Genomic DNA, 24152 nt, shown 5'->3' on the forward strand with positions numbered 1-24152 from the left:
TTCATATTTGGAATCTCTTTAAATCTTAAAACAGGTCCTCCATTCAGTCTGATATTAAGTCAATTTGCATGACATGACATTGTGAATTGATAAAGCTTCCTGGATGGGAAGCAAAACGTCCAGTGAATTGGTTTTTTTTTTACTTTTTTGGAATGACTATGACCTGGATTACTGAGAATCTTCACCAGCTAATTTGCAAAGAAAAGGCAAATATGTGCAAATATTTAAAGCTGAAGGGTTCTGCACAAACTTCACTCAAAGAGGTTTAATCCAAATGTACTCCACATTTTCAAGGTTTTTATTTGCACATGAAAATGAAGAAACCTGAACTTTTTTCCTTCCACTTCAAAAATGACGCCACACCTCGTTGTGATACATAACATAAAATTCCAATAATTCCGTTTAATTGAATTTATTTAATTAATTGCAACCATTACAGTTTGTAATCTGGTGGGGATTTTATTTTGTACCCTTAAAGTTGTGTTGAAATAATTTCAGGACCTAATAAAGATTGAAATCTTTTTCCAGGTAAACATCTACAACTTACTGAAATGGTGCTTTACTTTTCATTTTGGTTTACTTCTACAAAGAAAACACATTAGAATGCAAAACAACCTCTTGTCTTTGTCACTTTGTCATTGAACACAATATTTTTTTAATTACAACAGGCTAATTAACTGATGTTGTTTTTCCTCACCTCAATGAACTGGTCGGCGCTAGGACCCAGATGGCACGGGGAATTTTAAGGCCTAGAAAATGATATTAGCATACTTCCTCTTTAGGCCCGATTTCCTCACAGATTGCCACTTAAGACAAAATTGTGAAAAGATGCAATGATGCAGCTTCCTGTTTCTACACATTAAAATAAAAGTGGCTTGATTTGATGTTTAAAAAAAACATAAATATTAAACTTTTCTTTTGAACTGCAAGTACTTTGAGCATTCTATAACCTTTAATTTGGATGAAATGAATGACCCACCAATACATGTTGATGCTTAGTAGGTAGAAATAATAATTTTCCCGGTTAATATGCATTTATATTATTTTTGGCTAAAGCAGATTTTTTTTTTTTAATAAAGCAATATAATTGCTTGCTTTTATTTAAATATATTTGTCTCTGTTTTTTTCCGCTTTATTTCCCTGCTCTCTGTGTACAAAAGCGTTTTGAACTTTGTTAGAAAACTTGAACCGGATGTGCGCGCGCCCCATTGTCGGGACTTGAACGCACTCCAGCCTCACTCCGTTCTGTGATCATGGCTGCACCGGACCTCAACAGCCATGTTTGCTAATTTAAAACCCAAAGGTTAGGGAATAGTTGTTTATAATTTATCGCTGTGTCATCTTCACTTACGCGGACACGTTAACTGGAGGGGGGTTTAGAGCCGTCTGCGCTTCGGAACCCAAGGAGAGAAAAGGTTGGCCTTTTTTTCACTGGGATATCGGTGAAACTTTGGATGGTGGCGGTGTAGGTGGATGATGCTGTGCACAAATTGTCTGTGTGCGTAAACAATGTAACTTCATCTGGCTGCTAGCTAACGTTAGCCCGTCATTAAAAGGCAGTACGCTTACGTTAATTAATCCGAGAGTCCCCCTTTTTTGTGAGTTCGTCGTTTACATGTGTATATTTTTAACAAACCGGCTTGAATCTTGTCTGCATTCGCCTCGGGATAGACCAGCGTGGTTGGGGTACCTGCTAACGTTGCAGCCTACTTACTCCGGATAAGGATGCTATTAGTTAGCTTTATCTGTTAGCTTTGTTCTTTTGTGATGATGTAGCTAAATAACCTTGGGGGGTGCTGTGTTGATATTCTCAACACTGCATTTTGGGGTGAAAAAGTTGAAGGGACCCGCTCGCGCTTTAATACAACATTAATAGATGGAATGGCTGTCGGAGTGGCAGCGGGTTAAAGTAGTGGCTGTTTCATTTACGGGCGCTAAGCTAACGCGGCGCTCGCTGTTGCAACGGCCTCGTTGAATTAGGAAATCAAGATCCCGGAGGACTATCGAAAACCGGTAAAACAGTGACCGATGTCGTTAAAGGCTCTCTAAAAACATCACTACATTGTTCATTTATCCCCTCGCACCCACACTCTCCTCTCTTGTCTTACTGCCTCTGTTTCTACTGTTAATTATGATTATTTTTTAATTTCTACCCGTATTAGCAGCGGTAATGATAAGCTTTACCGTAATATTCCTCTCTGGGGCCTGGCATCTGCTGCTGCTGCGACATTTTAACGGCTGGTTCCAAATCACACCAGATGGACTAACACGATTAGATCAAACATCACTAAAATGGAATATTTTTGAGTTTCATACATTTTTGCGCCGTGTGTTGATTTGTATTTATGCTTGAATTGTTTGTGCAGATGGACTCAAATAATCATTTTAACTATGGCACCTCAACCAACTCAGGACTGAAACTCTCCTCAGGGGATTCTCTCTACACTAACGGGTCCTCCATGAGTTTTCCCCAGCAGGGGAAGAGTGAGTATTTGGTCTTTATTTTTTTTTTTTCTGTGTACCAAAACCTTATACACTAATGATGCTTCCTGCATAATCTAACCTGGCTTTACCAGAACCAGGCTGTACTACTTTGATTGGCACCAATATGCCGGGTGCACATTTTTAGGTACTCTTAAGTTGTGATTTTTCTGTCCACTAAAATCGTGTCAAATAGATCTGTAGATAGAGGCCGCAGCCATCAGCGAATGCTGGTTTTGATGCTCTTTAGTATTTCATTAAATGATGCTGTCTGCTATGCAAAAAACTGCAAAGTTTTTATTAGCTTTTTATTAAAACCTAGGTCAAATGTGTCATTGCTTTGTCCGCAATGGGATACCTGGACCAATCATGTTACCTGTTGCCACCTTGGACACTTTTCCCTAAAGAGCTTCTTCACCCAATTTTCTGAACCATCATATTTGGGCTTTTGTCAGCTTCCATCAGCCCATATCTCAGACATTAATTTTAACCCTTTTTAGGGAACTCAGTGAAATACTTTGAAAATCCAAGTTTCAAGCCAATAGTGTTATTGGAATCCAGGACAAGACCTTGTTACCTTTGTAACATTAAAAATATTGATGTTTTGATGGCAAAAAATAATGTCAATGTAATAACAAGAAACGCCAACTTGCCCGAATATTTTAAGAAAAATAACAAAAATGCTTCTATAAGAAATACATGAAAAACACTGAGAGTGAAAGAAATGCATTTTTTTGGTACAACATGACCTTAGAGGCATTAATGTTGATAGTGGCACTTACATTTTTTAGTTTATAAACCTAAATATAATTGTTAACTAGGCTTATTAACTTTTTAACTTCAACAATTAGCTTTTTACATTTTTTCCAACTTAATTTGCAGTAGGTAATATATTTCAAAGACTCATCTAATTGTTCAAATGCCAAATTAAGATGTAGAGCCATGTAGCACTATCTTTGTTGAATGGCTGGATATAGATCTTGTGCTTCTAGAACTCACTGTGAGTAGGGGGGACTCCATTTGTAAATGATCTAAAATGATGTTCTGCCTGATAGGTGTATTAATGTTGTTTCTACTACTTAAAGGACTTAACCGTTCATGCAGTGCAGCACCTGTTAACATAATATATTGTTTCTAAGTTGTAGTTTCTGATCTAGAGTGCTGCACATTATTTAATCATTGCAGTTAATTTTTTTTTTTGTATGTGTATATATAGATAGATAGATAGATAGATAGATAGATAGATAGATAGATAGATAGATAGATAGATAGATAGATAGATATAGAAAGAAAAGGCTATATTAAAAGATATGGCTCCACCATCAGGGTTCACAGCTGATGTGTAAACAGACCTTCTGGGTCAGTCAAACATAACTTTGTAGATCCAGGTGTGATTCTATTCTAACCTCAACTTTATTATTGAGAATTGCAGAGACTGAAATGGAGTGTTGAGTTTATGAGGTTAATTTATTTGGATGTTTTAGATGGGAATATTAGTAACTGTATAGTTTTAACCTATGAAGAATCTCCCTTGTTTTTAATTGTGCGCCAATGGCCTTGTTATCCTGCACGGAATAATAGGCTGCACTGCTGGCACTTTAGAAGAACTGCTGATTTGTTTATTTAATGTCTGATATAGCAGATTTTTGTATAATACTTTGCAAATGAACTTAGGAAACTTCAAGATCAGTGTTAGCTGGAAAGTAACGTATTAGTGGTACAATATAGAACCTCTGTTGAAATAAATCAGTTCACTCATTTTCTTAAACAAACTCTTATTGAATATTTTTGCAATTAGGAACCTGTTTCACAGTTGAAACATGATTTTTAGCTTTATTTTTGCTCTCTGACAGATCTGAATGGCGAAATGAATGTGAATGGCGTCACTACTGTACTCGGGTCAAGTGTGTCTGGTTCGCACCCCCCATCAAATCCTTATCCGCACATGAGCGGCCACCATCAGAGCGGCGTGAGCTACGACTACCTGTGGGCAGGACAACCTCACTACGGCACAGGGATGGGCACATCGCCGGGGCAGGGGGTGCACCAGAAGCAGCCGGCGTCTGGTGTCTCGCAGGCTCAGCATCACTTCCAGAGTCACGGACAGTACCAACTGAATGGGGGGGTGGAAGCCTCACATCAGTCTCCTATCACAGGCCAAGGAAACATTCCTCCAACAGGCGCTACTCAGTATTGGAATCGGAGTAACCCTGGCCCCCAGCAGATGGGTTATAATCCTGCCAGCATGTATGGGGCCTTCCAGAGTCAGTCTCAGCCTGGCGTTACACCTTCCCCACATCACCAGCAGCAGACCTTACAACAGCAACCATCTCAACAACCCCAACTCTCCCACCATCAGCCTCACCATCACCACCAGCAGCAGCAGCACTATAGCATGATGACAAACGGGATGCCCTTCTACCAGCATCAGTCCCAGCCCTCCTCTCTGCCATCTCCCCAGCAGCATTCCCCACAGCTCTCTCAGCCACGATCTCAGACTCACATGATGCCCCCAGCTGCCCAGAATTTCACTCCACCACGTGGTAGCCCGCAGCACCACAGCCTAGGCAGAGGGAGCAGCAGCAGTCCCCTGCCTGTGGGGTTTTCTCAAACACCAGTTGTGTCACCACCAATCCAGGACAGTAGATCACCCAAAGGCCTCGGCAGGGATCGAAGCCCCGACACTAGCAGAGTAGGGATGTCCTCTCCTCTGCAAGGTGACCCTTTTTTAAATTACGATGCTTTCATTTGTATTCTTGTCATGTTTTGTTATGTTTTTGCCTAAAAATAGATCTTTCTTTTTGAAAGGTTTGTACTTCTGCATCTTGTCTTTATTTAGTGACAATTCAAACCTTCCTGATCTAAGATCCATTTCCTGCTTTTAATGTCAGGTCATGAGTCATTGTAGCCGTCTGGTTTTATTTCTGCCTTGCCAATAATGACATGATGGCTTCTGCTGAATACAGGATTTTTGTGCTACGGTTGGTTATGGTATTTTTTTTTTACTGGAAACTCACAGTTTTGCAGATATTGTTAAAGTTTAAGGTGGAGAAGGGCACTCGGTTGCAACTTTTCTTGAGTATTTTAATTTGAACAGCTTAGCACTGGTGTAATGTTAATGTATGACCAGCAGGTGTCACTGTTTTGATTTGAACTAAGAAGCAGAAGGATTTTTATCTACAATGTTACTTAGTTGATCTCTGTTAAAGACGGAACAAAAGCCTATTACATGTTGAAAACATAATCTCACCATTTAAAAAAAAAAATCTTTTTAAACCTGATGGTAAGACAGTACAAGGGGCCTCTTTATCTACCTACTAAATGAAAGAGTTGACTATTGTCTGAATTTAGAGCTGGATTAAGCTAAAAATCGAACAAAACACGTATTTATTTCAGGTTTAATGCACATCGTTATCAGGGGTTGTAAAGAAAATGCTCTACATTCATAAGATCCTATATTTTGAGATGAAGTCCCAGAATACTTTTTTCAGGTCAGTGAACTAATCATTTTTAAATGTTCTCTATTAGGGCATTCCCGGGAAGCTGTCAAGGAGCTCGATCCAAACCATACAGCCAATGAGAGATCGCCTGTTGTCCAGAGGTCACCAAAGACGGACAGTTACCAACTCAAACCCACTACTCCTCACGCCAGTCCTAAAAGGGATTATCGTCAATACTCAGATCAACCAGCAGCTCTGCATCCGGATGCTAAACCCACACTCAGAGATGCAGTGGTTTCCTCTCATCTCCAGCCTGCGTCGTCTCAACCTTCAGCATCCAATCCAGGAAGTACGATATCTCTTTTGAGGGCTTCGGCATCGTCGGGGGTCTCTAATCCCTCTGGGTCTCCAACATCTGCCTCTGGACCTCCTGTAGTTCTCTTCAGTGATATGGAAGTGGAATTTCCTCCATCCTCTGTTGCTTCTTCTAGGATTTCTTCACCTCCTGCTTTAGTTCAAGGCCTGATGTCTCCTACTTCTCGAGCATCTGAAACATCTACGCTGAAGCATCCGTCACAGGGACTCCCCTTCTCACTGCCTCAGTCACATTCAAAAATCTCAAATGAGAGCATGTCAAAACCTGCAGGTGTTTCTGCAATCCATCCATCCCAGTCTTCATCTGAGTCTTTGGGTGGTGAAACAAAGTCTCCTCCTCCTGCTTCTTGTATTTCCCCTCCGGCTATAGTCTCCTCTCACTCAGCATCCGTTACATCTCCAGGGATGTCGACTGTTCAAGGGTCCAAGCCAGTCTTGCCAACTTCTTCCACCAATGTATTTGGAGGTCAGCATGAAATACCTGCTCCGCCAAGGTTGATATCCGCTCCTACAAATTCCTCACCTCCCAGTTTAGCGCCTTCTAAGATCCCAGCCTCTCCACCTTTTACTATATCTGCCCCCAGTTTATCAACATCATGTGCAGGAACGCCTCCAGGCGCCAGTAAACCTTCTGAATCAACTTCCGCTTCGCAGTATCGGAGACACACTCCTCCGTCTGTCGACACAAGTCTTTCCGCTGCTTTTGCAGCATCAACGCCACCTAGATTGGTGAAGGCCCCCTCTCTCACTGCCCAAACTGGTTCTCCAGCCCAACCCCCATTCACCCTACCTCTTGTAACCACTCAAGCCTCCAGGACTGCACCGCTGTCCAGCCCTCCCGCCTTGGTGTCCATGCCCCCAGTGATAGGTACATCTCCTAGAGCTGTTGGAAATTCTGCCGCTGAGCATCGTCCTCCAAACCCCACTACTCCCTCTGTGTCTGTGCAGACGCCTCTGAAGTCAGAGCATTGCATTCCCAGTGAGGACAAGAATGCAGTGGAGAATGAGAGGATTGGAAAACCAGAGGAAAACTCACCCGAGGTGGATTTGGAGATCTTGTCATCTAATGTTGCAGTGGTTGAAGCTAAGAGGCCAGAACTCTGCCCAAATAAACCTCTCACTGATTCCCTTGAAAGACCGTTACAAACCTCCCAACAAAATCAGAGAAATGCATCAACAGGAGTGGAGAAGAGCAGCATCACCTCAGAGGTAAAGGACTCTCCTGTGGCATCCACCCCAATAGGAAAGCTCCAAAGTACGAAGTTACATCAAACGGATGAGCAAAGCTTGGAAAACTCCGATGTTGGCTGTTATTACGATGACAAGTCAACATACAACTCCCCCTCTAGACTCTGTTCAAGCTCTTATACAGGACATGATCCCTCCTTTTTTAGTGATTCTGCTCAGTTTGACTCCTCTCAGTTTGACAACACCTCCTGCGCTGAGGAGGAACAATCTGCTACATTTGACAGCTCTGGAGAAGGCAGCTTCTCACCGGAGGACTCCAGGGATGAAACCATGGAGTCGACCAGGGAAGAGGAGAACTCTGAGGCGGAAGTGACTAGAAACAGCAGCCAGATTACGGATGGTTCAGTTCTCGAGTCTTCCTTAGACACCACCAGTCAGACGGAAGAACCACCTGTGGACTCTGGTCACGTGAACAGCCCACAGCCAGCTCTTCAAGGTACTTTTGAATTTCATTAATATATTTTCCCGTTAGTCTTATATAGCAAAATATGTTTTCCTAGTCTGGATTGGCTTGAATCCAAAAAAAAAAAATCCTAATTTGAGGACGTTTTTTTTTTAGCATTTCATCCATTAGTCCATCAATCGTCCTTCATTCTGTCATGTAGTCCTTCCCCCTCTCCTCCTTTCTTCTGTGTTCAGATATGTAAATCATTACATCTTCAGTGAACTAAATGGGAATTATAATCCTTATATTAAGAAAAGTGGTTTAAGACCGATAAAACTCTGGAAATATGACATGAAAACCTGTAAGAACCCTGTATCTCCAAACATACTGTTGCTAAAGAAATCTCCTTTAACACCGTTTGATGTTGTTTGGTGTCAGATTCTGAAGGAGACTGGGAACTAAACGGACACGATGCCCCAGACTCGGCTGGAAACATCCATAAGAGCAACACAGAGGATACAGAAACCCCAAGTCTCCCAGTGAAAGATGGTGACGACCTTGTAGACTTGAGCAGCCATGGAGAAAGCGCAGCCGTACAGCCGATCCAACCCATATCCGAGCAGACCGGGGAAGCTGTGGATCCTCAGAAATCCCCAGGGAAACCACGCAGACCTCGAGCTTCTAAGACGATACAGAGTAACACTGCAGGTATTCCAACTTTTTTTTAGTCAAAGTGAACGATAGATATGTTTTATAAGGTTTGGGGAAAATATTAGATATGACTGTTTTTGACATAAATAAATTGGACATAAAAATATATGAATAAATAAATTTTTGTTCCATGTATTGATTATTTAGGTCTGTGTCACACAGAGGCCATAAATAGACACATATTCATTGACAATAAATCTATAATAATATTCAGATCAAACAAAGTATTTAAACATCTTTTTGCTTCACTAACAATAACAGAGCTGATCCTTTACTGTCCAGATGTTAACCAACAGCAGCTTTGTGTTTAATGATTTATAGAACATGCAGAAAAGTTAAGAATTCTATAAAATATGGATCTAAAAAAATAGGAAATCTATAAAAACATGGAAATTGCTATTTTAAAATGTTTAAAAAGCCTGTTTGAAAATCCCCTGTTAAGCTCCAGAGGGGAACCTGCGAAAGCCCCGGGTTCGAACGCCCAAAGCAGAGAAGATAAAGGCTGATGAAGATGGAGGGATTAAAGAACAAGCAGCTGTGGGCAGAAGAAGGAAGAAAACTCTCAAGGTTGATGTTAAAGAGATGCTGGGGGAGAGCGGCTCACTGGCGCAGGAGGTGGATCCAATAATGGTGGCGATTGATGCCGTTCTGGCCAACACTTCATCTCTTAGCACAGCAGCGGGCAAACCCAAGAAGAGGAAGCGGGTCAGAAAACAAGATCAAGATGGAAGCATGGCGAGTTCTCAGAAAGGAGGTGAAGAAACGGCTGCCAATGGTGCTGATGAAAACGATGATGACAGCTCTACTGCCGGTAATGAATCGAGCACAGATTTTTCTTGTACACATCTGATGATTCTCTATGATCTGGTGGATTCTGATCTGCCTCTTCTTTTCTAAACAGGGGAATCGAACAGACGACGTGTTGCAACAGAAGAGCAGGTCCAGTTCGCCCTGCAGCACGGGTAAAGGCTTATTTATACTCAGGTTGTCTGCATGTGTGTCGCAGTAAACGCAAATGTGCCCTCGCCTCTGCTGCAGACACTCTGTTGCACCTCTCCATGATTGTAGGTGATCGCAGACAGGAGGCCTCTAATTGGTCTAATCTACATCCGCTCTACATTATGCGTATATCCTGTTTGGTACCTTACCTGCTTGTTTTGTTTGTATGACCACTATTGTGGGACCCTTTTTCCACCTGGATCCCTGCTCTTTTTCACCCTCATGTCCATCCATTGTCGCACAAACTTCCCCCCACTTCTTAACCGACTCAACTAGGGGTGTGCAAAATAATCGTCATGATGATGCATCGTGATTCTAATTTTCGTGATCTACTGCATCGATTCTTGACGCCAAGTATCGATTATTAATTTAAAAAAATGAATAAATAAAATTGCATGAATGGTTGGCGAACATCAGCCAAAAACAAGTGTATTACAAATTCCAGTCCAGTAGATGTCGCTGCGGATGTGTTGACACACGCTGCCTTGTGTCACAAGCATTTCCGGCCGCGGGATACTGCGCCGAGTCATTCAAAAACAAAACATGGAGGAGAAAATATTGCAATGCATCGCAATAATTCAAGTATCGTGATGCATCATGATAGAATCGCATCGTGGCCTATGAATCGTGATTCGAATCGAATCGTAACTTCTTTGGCAATACCCACCCCTAGACTCAACCCACAGATAGTTCGTGATTGTCCCTCTAGCGTTGTGGAATAACACCCATAGACCACGCTTCAATATTGGGCATAAATCTAAAATATCTGCGACAAGCTCACTGCGACACATTGCTGTGGGAGTATAACCAGCCTTTAAGGATCCATTTTCACTGAGATGTATTTATTCCTAGCATGCGTGAATGTGAGGAGATATTTTTTAGAGTTCTTTTAAATCAACATCTCATCCAGGAGGTAAACCTGTTGCTTTAGCTGCAACGAGGTAAACTTGGATTTAATTTGAAAATGTTGATTGCATTTTTTTGTTTCAAAAACTTTTATTGTATTGAAATCTAAATGGAAATATGAGAGGGGGTTATTTGGAACCCTGGATAAATACCAAAGGCTTAAATCGTGTGATTCATACTGTTGAAAAAGTAATCAGCTTTTGGCATCAATTAATGATTTATTTAGTGGACACTGACAAACACAGATCATCTTCACACCATGTTTTGCTGCTTCCTGTTTCCTGAATGTGGTTAAACCAAGTATTTATGTTTTCAGTTGGCGGAGGGAGATTCGTGTAAAGAAAATGGACAACCGCATGAAGGGGGAAACCTGGTATTACACTCCTTGCGGAAGGAGGATGAAGCAGTTTCCAGAAATCATCAAGGTGGCTTTATTAACTGTGCCTGCGCTTATATCTACATCTTTTGTTTTCTCAAACAGTGATGTTTCTTTAACCTTTTGATGTTTGCTGAACAATCCTGTTGTTCATTTTAGTACCTCAAGAAACACTCGGATGGTGTGGTCTCCAGAGAGCACTTCAGCTTCAGCCCACGCATGCCTGTTGGAGATTTTTACGAAGAGAGAGAAACCTCCGAGGTACAACAGACATATTCAAGTTAACTTAATTTGACTTTTTTATGAAGTAACAGCATCTTGGAGATAAACCCTGAATAAGTTTAAAACAAGGATGTGGTATAAAACTGGAGGAGCTCCAAGGATCCACTGTTAAGGGGGATCATCTGTTAACAGGCTGCTTTTCTTTTATGGACCAGCTGCAAGAAGAAAAGAACACAAGTCCTCTTGAAACTTAAAGTTCTCCTTTAAGTTATGTGCAGCAAACACATGAACGATAATTTAGTCTAATTGGACAAAAACTAGCTTTTTAGCCTAGATGTTGATGCCATGTGTGGAAGAAAACTAAGACAGAAAATCACTGTTGGCTCTTCATCCCAACAGAGGCAGGATCAAGGTGTGGGGATCCTTTTCCTCAGCAGCGATCACTGTAAATGCAAAGATTCATGGAGCAAATTTTAGGGATACGCTGGAAGAAAAGCCATTAGAGGCTGAAAAGAGGTTTCCTACTGAAGCTCAGGGAACAGACTTATAACATAAATCCAGAGCTACGGTGAAAGCGTTCACACTTAAGTTCTCGAGGAGAGATGTTCTGCATCCTTAAGATTAGTCTGTTTTCCACTAATGGCTGTTTAACAGGCTTTTACTAAAGTGCAAAAATCTCAATGAAGTATTTTTAAAGCAGAGAAACATCTAACAGCTTCAGAACACTGTCCTGGTTTAGATGAAAGCATATTTATGTCAGAGCGGCAAAGTTAAAAGGGAAAAAATCCGAGGTATGCTTTCATCCAATCTGAGTTCTGTGAAAAGTTCTTTTTCTAATGTAAAAAACAGAGTGAAGTTAACAGTAGAAATAACCTCCTCCCCTTTGCATTCAGGGCTCAGAGTGGATCCTTCTAGCTAATGAGGAAGTTCCATCAATGATCATGGCCATCACTGGTCGGCGAGGTCGACCTCCGAACCCTGACAAAGAGAAACCTCGCCAGATTAGCAGCCTAAAGGGAGGGCAGGGCCGCCGCCCAGGAAGACCCCCCAAATTCAACGCCGTCGACCTCCTCAGCAAAGTCGATGCCAAGCTGCTGAAGCGACTTGAGGCTAAGGGTGAGAGAATGTTTAGCTCCTAAAACGCATAAATTGTTCTGGAGAGCAGACATGACTTTCTGATGTTTGCTGCCTGTGATCGTTTACAGAAGCTCTCACAGAGGAGGAGAAGGAGAAACTAGCAAAGATCAAAAAGAAAATGAAAAGAAAGGTACGTCATCCTGGCGGGTTTGAGTTGGCTTGTTAAACTGTCTCATCTCTCTGATATGAGATCACATCTTCCTGTTTCTGCTTCTCTCTCAGGCCAGAATGAAGAGAAGGGAGGATTTAAAAATTAAGAAGATGAAGGAGGAGAAAAAGAAAGCCAAGGTACTTCAGGAAACAAAGACTAAATGATCGACTCCTGTGTTTTTGTTGGCATCACTTCAGCTTTGCGTGTACATTTCTGCTTTTTTTTATTTTTTAAAGCTGGAGCAAGACTTCAAAATTCTGGAAGGCGTCACTGATCCATCAGATCCAGCTGCTCCGCTGCTCACACATATAGAGTCTGCAGAACCCAAAAAGCCCGGCCGCCGGAGGTCAGTAAAAGTCGACGCCGTCACTCCCAGTGAGCAGCCGTCTGAGGAGAAGGTGGCTCAGAGTAACAGGGCGGTGAGTGCTCGGAGCAAAGCCAAGGCCTTGGCTAAAGCCCAGGCTGAGGCTGAGGCAGCAGCTCAGGCCGCTTTAGCAGCTAAGAGGACGGCAGAGAGGAGAGCCCAGGCTCAGAGACGTCTGCAGGAGCGTAAGAGGCAGCAGCTGATTGCAGAGGAGCTGAAAAAGCCCACAGAGGACATGTGCCTCACTGATCACAAAGTGAGTTCTTGGCAGAGCTCTTCTTATTTGAACTCTTCTAAGTCTTTGAAGATTTCTAAACACTCTCCATCCTCCAGCCTCTGCCAGAGTTGTCCCGCATCCCCGGTTTGGTTCTTTCTGGACCAGCGTTCGCTCACTGTCTGGCTGTGGTTGAGTTTCTGCATGCTTATGGGAAGCTGATCGGACTCAACGTGACAAAGGATATTCCCAGCCTCTCTACACTGCAGGAGGGTCTGCTTGGTCTGGGTGACAGCCAAGGAGAAGTCCAGGATCTCCTCATAAAGTTGATGGAGGCAGTGCTTCACGATCCAGGCCTGCCACCTTATTATCAGGTCTGTTACCTACGCTGAAGTCCCTTTTTAAATAAGCTAATAAGCACATAAATCTAATTTTAAGTAATATATTCTGATCCCAAACTGCAGTCGGTGAAGATACTTGGGGAAAAGTTGGTGGATTTGGAGCTGACCCGCAGCACAGTCTCAGAAGTTCTCCGTATCTATTTGGAGTCTCACGGCTACGAGAATGAAGTCTGCAACACACTGAGGACCAAAACATTTCACATCCTGCCTCCTGACACCAAGGCAGCCATCCTGGGTTTCCTGGTGGATGAGTTGAATGGCAGTAACATCGTGACGAGGTCAGGCCTGCTCTGAAGCCAGACAGAGGCTCAGATGATTAATTGATTGAAAGGCTTTAATGATTCATTTGAATCACTCTGATTTACAAAAAAGCGATGTGAAATTATTGTGGGTTTTCTTTTGTCTAGTAAAAGTTAAAAGCAAACCTTAAAATGAAAGAGAAGCTTCATGCTTTTTGTAGTCGTCAGAAAATTTTGTAGCATAATTCCGACTTTCATCAGGTCTGGGTTATGGTCGGGGCTTTGTGAAGGCCAAACCAGAAGCTTGATATTCTTCTGCTTCAGATATCTCCTTTTTTTTCTCCCAAACTTTTCCTCTCAGAACAAATTTGATTACTTTAGCATTAATAAAATAATAGAAACAAAGGAACTAGCACCACTCTAGCCTGTTACACACAAAAAGATGTTAGAACACCTTCATCACGTCCATCGGTGAGGTGAAGTTATTTTGACGTTGTTTTCAGCTGATTAGGAGCTGAACTATTTTTTTTTTATTATTATTTCCAAAAGATTGTTTTTATCATTGGATAAAAGTTTGGAGTTGATCATTTTTGTGGACAATATGAACGTCTGGAGGAGTCGTGATGCTTTGAAACCAGAGAACACATTACATACTGTCAGGCATGGTGGTGGTAGGATAATGTGTTCTTTTCTGAAGACTTCCTTTAGAGTCCTCCAAACTGTTCATCATCCCTTCAGCTTAACAGCTTTTTGAAATCTGGACATAAATGGATGTTTTAACCAGGCAGTGATCCCATGGATGCTTCATACCAAGTTGGTTAACATTAAGCTTCTAATATGACTTCCACCCTATGGAGAACGTGTTGATGTCAATAATCCACATAACACCACAGCCTTTGGCTCTATTTATGATCTGTAGGCTAAGCCTGTGTGGTTTAGAGAAAATCCAAAACATAATGAAATTGGGCTATGAGCGCCAAACAAGAGACGTTGATGCAGACGATGAATATATCTGTGAAGCTCTGTCTCCTCTTATTGTTTTTTATAACCCAGCTAACTTTGTTTACATGTTTTAGTGACATTGACAACACATTGGAGAACATGGCGACGTACAGGAAGAATAAATGGATCATTGAGAGAAAACTAAACAAGTACGTTAACTCTTTTTTTTTTTTTTTTTTTTTTTTTTCCCCCTCACCCCGTTTTTTTTTTACCCTTCCCTGTTTCCTCGGACATCCCATTAAAGTCTTTTTAATGAATTTTTTCATGTTTGGATTCTGTTCACTAGACTGAAATCAGTGCTGGCCCGACGCACCGGACGCTCTGAGGAGGACCTGTGCTTTGAGGAGAGGAGGCGCAGCGCCAGAGTCGCAGAAGAGGAGAACTTCAGTCTGGAGGAGAGCGGTTTAATGCTGGAGAGAGGAAGCAGACGTGGACGGAAAGAAGAACCCAAACTCAGTGATGTGTGTATCCGCTCTGGGTTTTTAGTGCTGAGGCTTAGCTATTGTGATATTGAGAGTTTTCCTTGTTGCAGAGTGAGAGCCCTACCACCGCCAGCATCCCTGAGCTGGAAAGGCAGATAGATAAGCTAACAAAGGTAAGATGGCTGCAGCTACCACATAGCTTAATTTGTTTTGGGTAATGGTTAATCAGATTGACTCCTTCCTCAGCGTCAAGCGTTTTTCCGTAAAAAGCTGCTACAGTCGTCTCATTCCATGCGGGTCATCATGTTGGGGCAGGACCGCTACCGTCGCAGATATTTGGCCCTTCCTCACTTTGGAGGAGTTCTTGTGGAGGGCCCGGAGGAGCTGCTGGGTGAGTCTGATGCTCACTGGTAGCTTTGGGAATTAACTTGTTTTTATTGTTTGTTAATTAAATAACTTTCTGTCCTGTAGCCTCTGGAGAAGTCTTTGTTGCTGAGGTTCCCGTCTCATTCCTCAAAAAGGAGCCCAAAGTAGAAGAGATCCCAGTGCCAACCACTCCACCGCCTCCTGCTCCTCCTGCAACTTCCACTGTTACCCCGAGCCACTCTCAGACAGCTTCTCTGGAAGATGACCCCCTTCCAGGGACTGCGTCCCTCATGAGTACGCAGAGAGGCCGCGGACGCCCCCGGAAAATCAAACCAGAAGTTGAGCTTCACCTCCGAACGGCCAAGATCCGCCGCCGGCGTCGAAGCAGCATCAGGTCTGTGGGAGAGGAAGGGCCAGGGTCACCGAGCAGCGGTTTGTCAGACCTCACACAGGCAGCCTTTAAGAGCTGGCTGAGCCAGTCCCAGGATGTGATGAAAAATGGCGCCTGCTCAGCAGAGGGGGAAGTCCCTGAAGGAAATCGGCCAGAGGAGAGCGTCAAAGAGATGGCAGAGAAACAAGGACACTGGTTCAATCTTCTCCCCAAGCAGCCATGTGACGAGAACTCTCTGACTGAGCCCCAAACAGCCTCCTCACCCAGCTCGCCCCCTAAGCTTCTCCCTCAGCTCCCCAGTGCTCTGCCTGCACTTGCTGCTCCACTCATGCAGGTTTGCCGCTGCAGTTAAAACAGTTTTCTATTAAAGTTTGCACTTGATAATAAATATAACCTCTCCTCTGCTCAGCATGACCCACTGCTGCCTACTTTGGCTCCTGCTGACCCTGTGACTACGACAGCACCACAGGATGTCACCCCATCAGATCCTGCTCCCCCTGTGCTCTCTTCTGCTCTACCAACAACCTCTCCTCCTATGCCAGCTTCTGTCGTTCCACCTCCAGCTGCTCCTGTCACCCCTGGAAGGCCGGGTCGGAGGCGCAGGAGGGGCAGCAGAGGCAGTAGTCCTGCTCGCAGGGGGCCCCGTGGAGCAGCAGCAAAGCGCCGCGGCCGCCCACCCAATGCTGTCTTCCAGGAACTGGAGCAGCAATATTTTACACAACTGGTGGTAAAGCCCATACCAGCATGTAAGGACGAGATTTTCTTCTTCTTTTGTTAAAAACCAAACATAAGGATGTCACACTACTGAATGTATTATGCTGCGTTCACACCGGGGGCAGCTGGCGCGACAGAAGCAGCGAGTTTACATGCAAAGTCAATGGTTGACGCGCGTCAAGGCGCAGCAAAAGGTCCCGCGGCGCGTTTCGAGCAGCAAGCGCAGCGCGTCTGAGCAGCTGAAGCAGCGCGTCGGGCGCGTTTTGGCATCTGACGCGCCGCAAACGCGTTGCTGCTCGAGATGGAAAAATTGAATTTTTGCTGCTCGACGCGCCGCGTCAACCAATCAGAGAAGCTGATCTGGGAGCTGGCTGGGAGAGAGACACAGCGCTGATGACACAGACCGCTCTGATTACTCCTCTTAAACAGTTTATTAACGCACAATTAACTTAAAATATATACATCTGCCGGCAGAATATGTTCGCTTTTATTATCCTGATGCCTGCAGATCGGATTATTTAGATGAAAAACACCTACCAGCCGCCGCGGTAAACCGCGAGGAGGCGACCCGGCCATAGGCTGCTGATGAATGGATTCCTTCTGTCGGCGCACCGCCGGTAGGTGGGGGTCTGAGCGGCTCCGACAGAAATAATATTGGGAGGCAGGATTGTAATCTGGATGAACTGACTGCACTGATGAAGTTTTCAGGTGTATTTTCTCACTTAAAAACATATTAAAACTAATTTATTCCCACTGATCACAGCAAATATAGCTGCAAGGCAGAGAAAGGATAGTGAAGCTCCGCCCAACGCACGTCAGACCCACTTTTGGACCGCGCAGCCAGAGCAGCAAAGCTGCATCAGACGCGCGTCAGAATTCACTGGTACAAGCAGCAAAAATGAAGCAGCAGACGCGATTTTGCTGCTTTTGCTGCCCCCGGTGTGAACGCAGCATTAGTCTCCTGTTTAAAAGGAGTAATGCACATTTGCGATAGAATGACACAAAGTGGTGCTTAAATTTGAAGTTAAAGGAGATAGGTAGAGGTTTAACTCCTCCTGATCCACTCTCATTCCAACCCTTAATTCTACTGTTTAGCAGTGGTTGCTTGGTATTAGTAAACATTTATTTACTTGTCCACAAGGAATGCAGAAAGCTCTGGTTGGCTTCTGAGTCCCTTTGCTTCCTTCATTTAGCATCAACACTCAAAGGCTATCTTGTTCTTCTTTGGTCTGCTTTAATCAGAGTCGTAGCGTTTAGAAGAAGACATTTCGCAGCTCCATCATGGAGCTACTAGTATCAAGCAATGCCCTCACTCCACCGCACCTGACATAAATCAGCTACTCCTGATCCTAAAAACACTTATCCCCTGAAGCATGATGATGGCAGCGTGATGCTGTAGGAAAGCTTCACTTCAACAGGTACAGAGAGGAGCTGATGATTATGAAACTAAACATGCAGCCAGAGCTAGAACAGAATGGTTTAGGTCACGGCATATCCATGTGTTAGAATGGCCTTGTCAAAGTCCAGATTGCAGTCTGATTCAACCCTCACCTCTCTTTTAACTTCCACAAAAAAGCCTTTTAAGAAGTTCTTGATCTGAAAACCACTGCATTTTTTTCTTCAATCCACATACACTGATAAACTCACTCCTCTCTTCGATCCTGGATTATTGCCATTCTTTGGTGTAGAGAATTCATAAAAGAAAACATTACAAATTTACAGTTACAGACTATATAAAATAGTGATTTTAGACTAACATGCAAAAAAAATGACCACATAACCCCATTTTTTATTTGGTACTTCAGTACAGGATGTGTCTCCTCTTATCATTAATGGCAATTCAGCTGAGTGCAATAAACCGCTTATCTGTTCAGTTCATTTATGGTGCTTATTCATAAGACGTCTTCTATCCATACGCCACAGGACTCTCCCTTCACTCTACTGGTGTCTCTGCATCAACCAAAATTAACAGGGAAGTGAGACAGGAGGTTCTTCCAATCCTCCTCCCACGTTATTGTTAATTTAGAATCTACAGCGAGGCTTTAAAATGTATGGTGACAGGCTCTCCAGGTATTTTCTTTAGTCTGTTAAGCATAGCTGTTAATGTGTTTTCTAAAATGCATTCCAGCAATGGTCCGTGGATGGTGGTGGATCAAGGATCCAGAGGAACTCTACAGCACCTTACAGGCTCTCCATCCAAGGGGCATCAGAGAGAAGGTTCTCCATAAGCATTTAGCCAAACACATGGAGAGCTTAACTGAGATGTGTACTAAACCTTTAAATGGTGAGAACAGATTCCTTGTCTGGCTTTTCCCCATGAATTACCTGCCAGCCTGTTTCTGTGTATTATGATCTTGTCCTTTCTAAATAGATCCCATATTTGAGATGAAAAGTGAAGTCAAAGATGCTCTGCTGGAGGCTCTGCAGCAGCCCTGGCAGGTGCAGGAGAAGTCAATGGAGGTGGACATTAGCGCCCTTCAGTGGGTTGAGGATCTGGAGCAGAGGGTTGTTGCTGCTGATCTACATTTGAAGGTCTGAAAAAAACTCATACAATCTGTTTTATGGTTAATTTTGGTAGGAGATATTAATATATTTTGGTTGTTTTCCTTTAAGGCGCCTCCTCAGGGTGCGCTTACAGATGCTGAGAACAGCACAGAAACACCTTTGCCAGAATTTCAGGTGAGCTTTTCAAATGTTCAGCCCTGAATAAATTTCCCAACAGCACTTCATCTCCTCACCTCCTTCATCTCCTTCCAGCCCTACACCCTCCCAGATCCAGACTCCACCCGGGATGACCTACAGTACTACGAGCATGACGTGGACCCTCGTGACGACTGGATCATTCGGACCAAGAAGGAGTGGTCCGGATTGCCTCGCATCGCCACCCACCCGGTGGATCTGGCTGTGCTGCGGCTTGCCAACCTGGAGAGAAACATCGAGAGGCGCTACCTGAAGGAGCCGCTGTGGAACCCGTCTGAGGTGATGCGCCTCGCTCCCCTCACCCCAACACCTGGGGAGGAGCTTTCACTAGATGTGTTCAGGTAGGAAGAATAGGATTTTAGCTCACAGCAGAGTTGAGATGCATGCGCTTTTAGCTAACGTTGATCTCTTTCAGTCTGGAGAGTGAAATCACCTCTCGACTCCGTACGTGGAGACAAGCTCTGGATCGCTGCCGCAGTGCTCCACAGCTCTGTCTTTGTTTACTTCAGCTGGAGAAGGCCATCGCCTGGGAGAGATCTGTTACAAAAGTGGTAAGAAGTCTCGTAACGCACTCTAGAATTCATTTCTACTTTTACACGATGCCTTCTTCATATTTTTAAAGTTGTTATACTAACACAAAGTAGTGCTTACTTGTGGAAAAAAAAACGTCCTCAAAATGTTGGAGCAGAGCCACTGCTTAGAAGCTATGTTGGTTGAACCTCATACAGTTTCCCCAAATGCACTGCAGTGGGTGGTTTTAATGTTAGAAAATCTAAAAGAGCAAAGAGGGAATTATTTCTGCAGATGATTTTCATATAAGCATTATTTCTGTAGACCTGCCAGGTTTGTAGGAAGGGGGACAATGATGAGTGCCTGCTGCTGTGTGACGGCTGTGACCGCGGCTGCCACATGTACTGCTTGAAGCCCAAAATCACCCAGGTTCCTGAAGGGGACTGGTTCTGTCCAACCTGCGTCCCTAAGGTGATATGGAAGGAAAATCGCTTTCCTTTTCTACATCTGTGTTTCCCTTCAGTTTTATGACGCTTTTTACTTTTTGGTTTGTTGTTGTCTGTAAAGATGGAGGGCGAGTCGCAGGGTTCATCCAAAAAGCGCACCAGGGTAAAGAAGAGAAGGTATGAAGAGGACAGCTCTGAGGACGAGACGACAAGAAGACGTAGCGGCGGCATGGCAACGCGGCACAAAGAGACCCCCGCACCTTCGTCGTCCACCCGTCCCTCTGGAGAAGGAAGCAGCAGTAAAAGGCGCCGCATGATGACACGCAACCAACCCGACCTCACCTTCTGCGAGTATGTTACTGTTCTGTCCAGAAATACTTTTTAAAGGTCCTCATTTTTAATGCTGTAATATGATGATGAATGTAATCCTCATTTTCCTCCACCTCCCACCAGGATCATTCTAATGGAGATGGAGGCACACGCAGACGCCTGGCCTTTCCTGGAACCCGTCAATCCCAGACTGGTGCCGGGCTACCGGCGCATTATCAAGAATCCCATGGATTTCCTCACCATGAGAGAGAGACTGCTTCAGGGAGCGTAAGACCATATGATCTTTTCTGGGATGTTTAGCTTCCACACATTCATTACATTATGGTTGCTGAAAAAGGCGTGGTACAGGGGAAAAAAATGTCCAATTATGGAGGAGAACCCTAAAGCTCATTCATTGCATTACTGGGAAATATGCTTTAAAACTAAATCCTCTTTTATTTCAGTTGCATAATCCAACTACAGATTGGAATTTAAAGGTACACTATGCAACCAGTGTTGATTTTCCAGCGAGGCTCCCCCTAGAGGGCGAAAGTAAAAGTGCACTGTCGTAAATATGCTCAGCTGTTCTCCTGGTTTCTCCGTCAAGCCAGGTGCGGTTGTTTTGAGCTTAGCAGACAGGTGAACGCAATGTATGACTAACACAGTGAAAGTATGAACATGCACACAGAGAGAGAGAAACCATTCCAATGTTACTTACAATCGCATCAGCAGAAACATAAGGTCCGCGTCAGCCTTGCAGCCTTCTTTTTATTTTAGCTCTCGCCATTCGGAAAAAGCTTGCCCGATGTTCACCCGTGTACGACTCCTCTCTCTGTCCGGGGCCCTTTTCCTCTTTCTTGCCTGCTCCGACATGGGCTTTCGCTGTTTTCACGCTGGTTCCGCCATGATAACTGCACAAAGATCGCCACTGTGCTTGCAACGAGCATGCTTTTAACTGGGGGCGTGTAGCATTTCTCGCCGTAAAGCCAAGACAGACTCTCGCGAGAGTTCTGAGCCTGTGGGTGCGGGCCGAGGGCTCCTGCAATTGCAAGTGCGGTATTTCCCCCACAGACCACCAGGGCGGCCGAGAATACCTTTGTTCAAACTGAAATGACTCATTCAATCGTCCAAAACGTTATGGAACACATTAATTAACTGAAAAATGTTGCATAGTGTGCCTTTAAAGTGTCCCTAATTAGAGAACATATATGTACTCATTGGGGTGGGATTTGAGTATCTTTATGACTTCTCAGAAAAATAGATAATGCATAATAAAGAAAAATGGTTTGAGTTATAGAAAAAGTTTTCTATAATGATGGTAAAAAGCCTCCTTTAAGTGACTCCTGCTCTGTGGTGGTAAGAAAAGGACTGAGATCTTTTTCATTTTCTTTTTAATTTCAGCTAAAGGCATATCTTATATTTTAGTCGATATATCCAAGTTGACGATTAATCGATTACTTAATGAATTGATGATTATTTCAATAATCGATTGATCATGATTAATCCAATTAATTGTTTCAGCCCTATTTGGCTCTTATCATAATCTGAGTTTTTGACATAATATGCTCCTAATAAACAAGCAGAAATGTATCGCACAGTATATAGTCTATCAAGAAGGACAGACTATCAATTCTTCAAATATTTAGATTCATGTTACGTTTTTAACCCTTTTTATCATTATTAGTATTTGTTTTGTGTGTTTGTGTAACCGCCCCACCATGTTCTTCCTCTCCCTCCCAGGTATTGCAGCTGCGATGAGTTTGCGGCTGATGCCCAGCTGGTCTTCAACAACTGTGAGTTGTTCAATGAGGACACGTCAGAGGTGGGGATGGCAGGGCACTCCATGAGACGCTTCTTTGAGAGCCGCTGGGCGGAGTTCTACTCAAACAAGGACTGACAGGAGCCTGCGATCATTTCCCTAAAGGTGGCGCTGTAGACTGTTGGTGCTCTGCTGCTCCAGCCGCACGCTCCAGTACCGCTAAGACTCCCTGGAGTTCTGCTCCAGCCCCATGTATTATCTCATGTATAGGTATATATGTATAGGTTTTGGCTCTTTGTCTGTTATCGTTTCCTCGACAGGTCGAATCTTTTCTACAACCCCCCCACCCACCCATCAAGTGACAACGTGTCCGTCACTCTTAACCTTGCGTGTCTAAACTTTAACCTCAGCCCCTCATGTTGCCTTCCCTCCTGTCACTTCTCATGACGAGCTGCGTGTCAGTTCCAGCTCCAGGTTGATGGACCGCCCTCATGAAGGACCACATTTCTGCATCCTATTGTTTGGCACCAGGAGCTGCTCAGCACCACCCAACAACTAAACGGATCCAGACTCTTCTCAGCATTTCTTACCTGTTGTTTGGAAATGTAATGTAATGTGGTCTTATGCCTAGGAGTAATTTTTTTCAATGGCTCACTATATTTTTATTATATATTCTATACATAAATATATACAGATTACAATAGCTGGGATTATTTAATAGCAATAGCTCGTAGTGGATGTGTACAGACGACCCAATAGAGATGTTTAGACATTTTATGAAAAAAGAAAAAAAAAAAGGCCAGTGAAACTTAAAGGAATCTGTTGTTGGACTGTCACCAGTAGATGTTGTATAACCTCCACTTAAAAGTCTTGCACGCACACAACAAGTCGTTTTTTCACCATTGTATAAATAATTTTACCCAAACCTCACCTGCTGCTGTTGTGAGATAGAAGCTCGGGCGTTTTTGTTTTCAATGTAGACTTTTAGATTGACTCTCCTCCCGCCTATGAAGAGCAGCCGTACCGCTAGTTGCAGTCGATCCTTCTGACCAAAAGAAATAAAAAGAAACACTCCAGTTCCTGTAAATAGGCCGTGTTGGTTGGATCCGGGGAGGTTTACTGTTGTTTGCAGGGTTTAAGAACGTTTGTGCATGTCTAACAAAAAACCCTGAAACTTTAAGGCCTTTTTGTTTTTAGCTTATTTGATCAGATAAATGTCTAAAGTTGATGGAAATTTTATTTTAATGACTAGAATTGGAAACAAGCTGATTTATGAAGTACCAGGCAGATAACAGCCTTTTTTTTTTTGTGTCTTACATTCCTTTTTTTTTCTGTGCCGAACATGGGCCAACATACGATGCTGCACGGCACGATCCGTTTGCCACCAAGATGACAGGATGACTCCACAGTCTAGGTTTTATTTAAACTAGCTCCTTACACTGAACATTTTTGTTTTGTTTTGTGCTTATTTTTAGAAAATGTTTAAAAAAAGAAGAAAAAAAAGACATGACAACCAAATGTGGTGTTAAGTGAATTTTTAATAATGTACAGTTTTGGTGACTTTAAATTTGATTCTTTATATTTTTAGGACCAATTCATCATTTTTAAGAGGAGGTATTACAGGACTCTGTTGTATTAAGGTAATGTAACACGTGTGCATCTGTAGAATGTACTGTGAGTTGAATAAAAACACATCTTGTAGAGAATAGTTGTGCTGCTGTATCTTTAAAAATCTAAACGATAATTTTATTGATGCATATTTAGATGTAGCTTTTGACAATGCATTTATTCCAACAGCTGTCAGCTTCCTTTTCTTTAAAATTAATCTTATGCTCATATGCATACGGTATACTTTTTTTTTTTTTTTCTTTAAACCTTCCATTA

At 43.2% G+C, this 24152-nt stretch overlaps 1 protein-coding gene across 3 annotated transcripts; it reads left to right on the forward strand.

Moving 5' to 3' along the window:
- The first annotated feature begins 1211 nt into the window (after nt 1–1211).
- On the forward strand, nt 1212–23974 carry baz2a (bromodomain adjacent to zinc finger domain, 2A). 3 transcript variants are annotated; one of them, XM_038271455.1, is made up of 30 exons: nt 1212–1303; nt 2367–2484; nt 4335–5198; nt 6010–7980; nt 8368–8637; nt 9083–9451; nt 9542–9602; nt 10862–10970; nt 11081–11182; nt 12037–12259; nt 12349–12410; nt 12503–12568; nt 12668–13051; nt 13129–13383; nt 13474–13688; nt 14726–14800; nt 14938–15112; nt 15184–15246; nt 15320–15464; nt 15545–16164; nt 16240–16576; nt 18673–18828; nt 18916–19076; nt 19158–19223; nt 19302–19585; nt 19660–19795; nt 20079–20225; nt 20322–20551; nt 20654–20797; nt 22250–23974. In XM_038271455.1, the coding sequence occupies exons 2-30, from the start codon at nt 2367–2369 to the stop codon at nt 22404–22406; spliced, it is 7965 nt and encodes a 2654-aa protein (XP_038127383.1). In that variant the 5' UTR covers nt 1212–1303; the 3' UTR covers nt 22407–23974. The 3 variants fall into 3 exon arrangements, with proteins under 3 accessions (XP_038127383.1, XP_038127384.1, XP_038127382.1); XM_038271454.1 differs by having other exon boundaries at nt 1223–1415; XM_038271456.1 differs by lacking the exons at nt 18673–18828; nt 18916–19076; nt 19158–19223; ... (4 more) ...; nt 20654–20797; nt 22250–23974 and adding an exon at nt 17502–18611 and having other exon boundaries at nt 1222–1415; nt 16240–16647.
- The last annotated feature ends 178 nt before the right edge of the window (nt 23975–24152 follow it).

This window comes from Cyprinodon tularosa, unplaced genomic scaffold, assembly GCF_016077235.1.
Source record: "Cyprinodon tularosa strain WSP-4 unplaced genomic scaffold, ASM1607723v1 ctg8, whole genome shotgun sequence".
Lineage (NCBI taxonomy): Eukaryota > Metazoa > Chordata > Actinopteri > Cyprinodontiformes > Cyprinodontidae > Cyprinodon > Cyprinodon tularosa.

Excerpts from the sequence above, each read along its gene's own strand:
- baz2a (XM_038271455.1), top strand. The coding sequence starts at position 2,367 with ATGGACTCAAATAATCATTTTAACTATGGCACCTCAACCAACTCAGGA. Across the intron at positions 15,465-15,544 it reads GGGCCCGGAGGAGCTGCTGG|CCTCTGGAGAAGTCTTTGTT; the intron begins GTGAGTCTGATG and ends TCTGTCCTGTAG. Across the intron at positions 18,829-18,915 it reads GTGTACTAAACCTTTAAATG|ATCCCATATTTGAGATGAAA; the intron begins GTGAGAACAGAT and ends CTTTCTAAATAG.